At 36.4% G+C, this 3,920-nt stretch overlaps 1 protein-coding gene across 1 annotated transcript; it reads left to right on the top strand.

Moving 5' to 3' along the window:
* Positions 1–4: 4 nt before the first annotated feature.
* Positions 5–758, top strand: LOC110032496 (polyadenylate-binding protein 2-like; the record flags this gene model as incomplete). The annotated part of the gene is made up of 3 exons (XM_020736147.1): positions 5–445; positions 515–592; positions 660–758. Coding segments are annotated over 3 exons (618 nt in total), but the record flags the coding sequence as incomplete, so codon positions are not given.
* Positions 759–3,920: the final 3,162 nt, after the last annotated feature.

Genomic DNA, 3,920 nt, shown 5'->3' with positions numbered 1-3,920 from the left:
TCGTAAACATGAAAGGGAGAATTCTTTGTTTAAGACAAAGTTCAATAACGTCTTTGTGAAAAATCTCTCCAACTCCACAACCGAAGATGATTTAACGGAAGTTTTTGGAGAATATGGAAAAATGACGAGTGTTGTTGTGATGAGAGAGGCTGATGGTAAATCTAAGTGCTTTGGATTTGTTAATTTTGAGAATCCAGATGATGCTGCACGGGCAGTTCAGGAGCTTAATGGGAAGAAATTTGATGATAAGGAGTGGTTTATTGGCAGAGCACAGAAGAAAGCTGAAAGGGAGCAAGAATTGAAAGTGAGATTTGAACAAAGTATGAAGGAGACTGCAGATAAGCATCAAGGGGCTAACTTATACTTAAAAAATTTGGACGATAGCATTGGAGATGAGAAGTTGAAGGAACTTTTTTCCGTTTTTGGTACAGTTACTTCTTACAAGGTGCACGAAAATTAAATTATTATTCTAGTCAATCCTCGGGATTCTGCATTCTCAAACATTAATTTTCAGGTCATGCGGGATCCTAATGGTATCAGTAGGGGTTCAGGATTCGTTGCCTTTTCAACCCCTGATGAAGCTTCTCGTGCTGTAAGTACATTTTTTTTAAGTAAATAAATATGGCGTTTTATCTCATACTTTGTCCCCATTAATATAGCTTGCAGAGATGAATGGAAAAATGGTTGGCAGCAAACCTATTTATGTTGCACATGCCCAGCGCAAAGAAGAGAGGAGAGCTAGATTGCAGGTAATTTGACATAGCAACTAGCATGGTTTGAATACTTTATGTGTTGCATGTACCATTCCAATTCGGATGTAGCTTTTAGTTTTAAGCAATAGTTTAGGAGTTTCTCTCATGTATTTGATTTCTGGCAAATAACAGCTGATTCTATTCGGTCTGCAATTATAGGTTTGCGGATTATTCCCAACATTTTTGATGCATTATAAATTGGAGAGTGGAAATCATAATATGATCATTTATTGCCTTATTTGACTCACTTCTGATTTCTTTATTATTCCTCATTCTGACCTGGAAAAAATAATCTTGCACCATTTTTGTCCTCATATTAGATTCTAAATGTAAAAGTCAAGATTGAAGAGAATGATTGTGTAAACTATTTATTTACAATATTTGATGCATAAAAGGGGTTGTGTATAGTGTTAAAAGTTTTTGGCTTAAAACAATAAAGCACAACTATAAGTTGATCTCAGTTATGAAATTGACCTAGATTAAAATTATTAATTTGGAGGGCACTAATAAGTCAATGATTATTGTAGAATGTTGTAGGTGGGGGTTTTATGATTGTAAATCGTAATCTTAGGCTATCTATTATATAATTGAATTGACCAAATATATATTAATGTTAAGGTTGAAGGCGTATAATTAAACATAAGGGTGGAGATGATACACGAATGAGTTGAAGGTAAATGAATTAAAAACTATTTTAATTTAGAGTCTTAACAAACCTCTTATAATTCTCTTGATGTTTAAGTAATGTGATAGTCTCTTTTATATTCCCTATTACTTCTCTTATTCTTCTTTCTTTTATTTGGAATGCCTTTTTGCTTCTTTCGATGCTCTAATATTCTCTTTTCTCTTATATTTCTTGGATAGTTTCCTTCTCTTCTGTACTTCTTGGGTAAGTAAAGAGTGTGTGTGTGTGTGTGTGTGTGTGTGTTGAGAGAGAGAGAGAGAGAGAGAGAGAGAGAGAGAGAGAGAGATATGTATGTTGGCAAAGTGGACACAAGATGAATGTGGAGAGAGGCTTTGACGCAGTTGGCTAATATAGGAAATGATGATTGTAAGACTATGGATACAAGATAATTATCTTGTATTTCTTATTTCAGGAAATCCTAGTTATAACTAGTTATTTATAAGAATCCAAAACTTATGAGAAACATAAAAAATGATAACTAGTTTTTTATCTTATCATGCTTGAAAGTTAAATTATCAGATAAAACAAATCATTATTTGTTGATTCTTAACTTATTTATATAAAGCTATCTAGATCTTGCGAAGTTATCTGAATTTCAATGAATTATTGATTGAAATATAAAAATTAATTCTCCCTCCTTCAGATTTTTCCTTATTTTCCTTTTAAGCAGGAATTGGCCTTGTACAAATTTAAATTAGAATTTTGCATTTGAATTCTATTGTTCTTGTTGCCTCGTAGCCCTTGTAGCTTTTATGGTACCAATTTAACCTTTGGGCTTAGGCTTGATTTTGTGCTTGCAATAATCTCAACAAATTTGATATTTTTGCCACTTAGATCATGGCTCTCTTTTTTTATTTTCATTTGCTTCTATAAATGCTTAGAGCTGTGATTATACTATTAATGTGTCACTTGTGTTGGATTGGTTTATAGTGCTGTTTCATCTCAAGGCCTTGCCTAGATTGGCAAGGTACTAGTCTCTTTGACTATGTCATGGGCTAGCAAGGCGGTTTCTTATTTTGCTCTTTATTGAGTTGTTAAGAGGTTTTCTTTTTCAAACCTTCCTTTTGAGTGCTCCTTTCTTATTTGACTCATCTCTTGAGCTCCTAGAAGGGTTGGCTGGTGTTTAAGATGAAGGATCCTGTGGCTATGGTAGTTGATCACTTTGCGCATGCTGTGTTGTTTTCAAATTATTGCTATAAAGTATATATTTATTTCCTAGTTTTACAAACTTCATTTGTTTTATAGAAATTTTTAGGATTATATACACATATTGAACTAAATTAAAATCATCAATGTTTTGCCCAATGGTGATAATTTTTACATTGTATTGATCTTTTTTAATACACCTGAAAGATTAAGGGCTGTGGTGTGGGTTTGTGTGGTATATAGCCCTAATTCCTAAAGTTGAGCAAGGAAATAAAGTTTTTGCCACCACTACGGTTTAAAATAAAATCGAGGGGATTTACATACCTTGCAATTCTTATCTATTTACTGTTTTCGTTCGTTTTTCTCTTTTTATTTTAAAAGGAGTCGTCAGCCTGTCGATCGTCGTATACTTTCTTTTCCCGAATAAATCTCTCTTTCGGGTCATGTGAACGACCTGAGGAAGAGAGGAACCGGAAAAGAACGACATACAACAAAACGACAAACAAGAGAAAACACAAAACGCGGAGAGCCTACGTGCGGTACACCTCACAAGGATAGGTTGAGAGTGTTCACCCAAACAAGATCAGGCGGAAGCACCTTAAACCAATATTCTCGGAAGAATGCCTACGTAAACTATCCAAAACCAGAGAGTCAGGTGTAGGTGGTTGTTATGGGGTCAAGAGCACTCCTAATGAGACGTATTCCACTTTGTTAATTACATCTTGGGGGGTACCCAAGAATACTCTCGATAAAAGGAGTTTTGCTTGGATTATCGTGAACCTGGGGCAATAGGTACTCGAAGGAAGATTATTCCGTGTCGGAACAATCCCTGTGCTTGAAAGCTCGTGCTAAGCCAACGGACATAGAGTGAGTCTCTCACATCCCAAATGGGTAATGGCTGATCGACATACGGGGCCCGCAGAATAACCTAAATCATTTTGACGGGGATATCCCAACACGTCAAAGTACGACCGGGCCAAAGGGCAAAGGACAAATTGTCGTATCCCAAATGGGCGGCAGCTCATATGCATCGGGCCATCAAGGTGATATCAACGAAGTTAAGGAGGGACAGGGCTCAAAGGGGCTCAACAAAAGGAAGGTAGAGTGATCCTACAAGGTAGATGTAACTGGGTCGAGGTACCACATACCCCTCATACACAAATACTAGGACCCTAAGTTTACCTAGTCGTGAAGGTAGTCGACCCAATACATCCTGAAATTCCCGGTCAGCAATCTGTGAATTGCATCTTCCACGGGAGATCTCGGTAGCCCTAAGGTTAGAGGAAAGAAACTCTATCCTATGATTATAAGCTGGAGCTCCAAGAGGTGGGACTTAT

Source organism: Phalaenopsis equestris, unplaced genomic scaffold (genome assembly GCF_001263595.1).
Source record: "Phalaenopsis equestris unplaced genomic scaffold, ASM126359v1 Scaffold000954, whole genome shotgun sequence".
NCBI classification, from domain to species: Eukaryota; Viridiplantae; Streptophyta; class Magnoliopsida; order Asparagales; family Orchidaceae; genus Phalaenopsis; species Phalaenopsis equestris.
The sequence above is the reverse complement of the archived record's forward strand: the minus strand, read 5'-3'. Positions and strand labels throughout refer to the sequence as shown.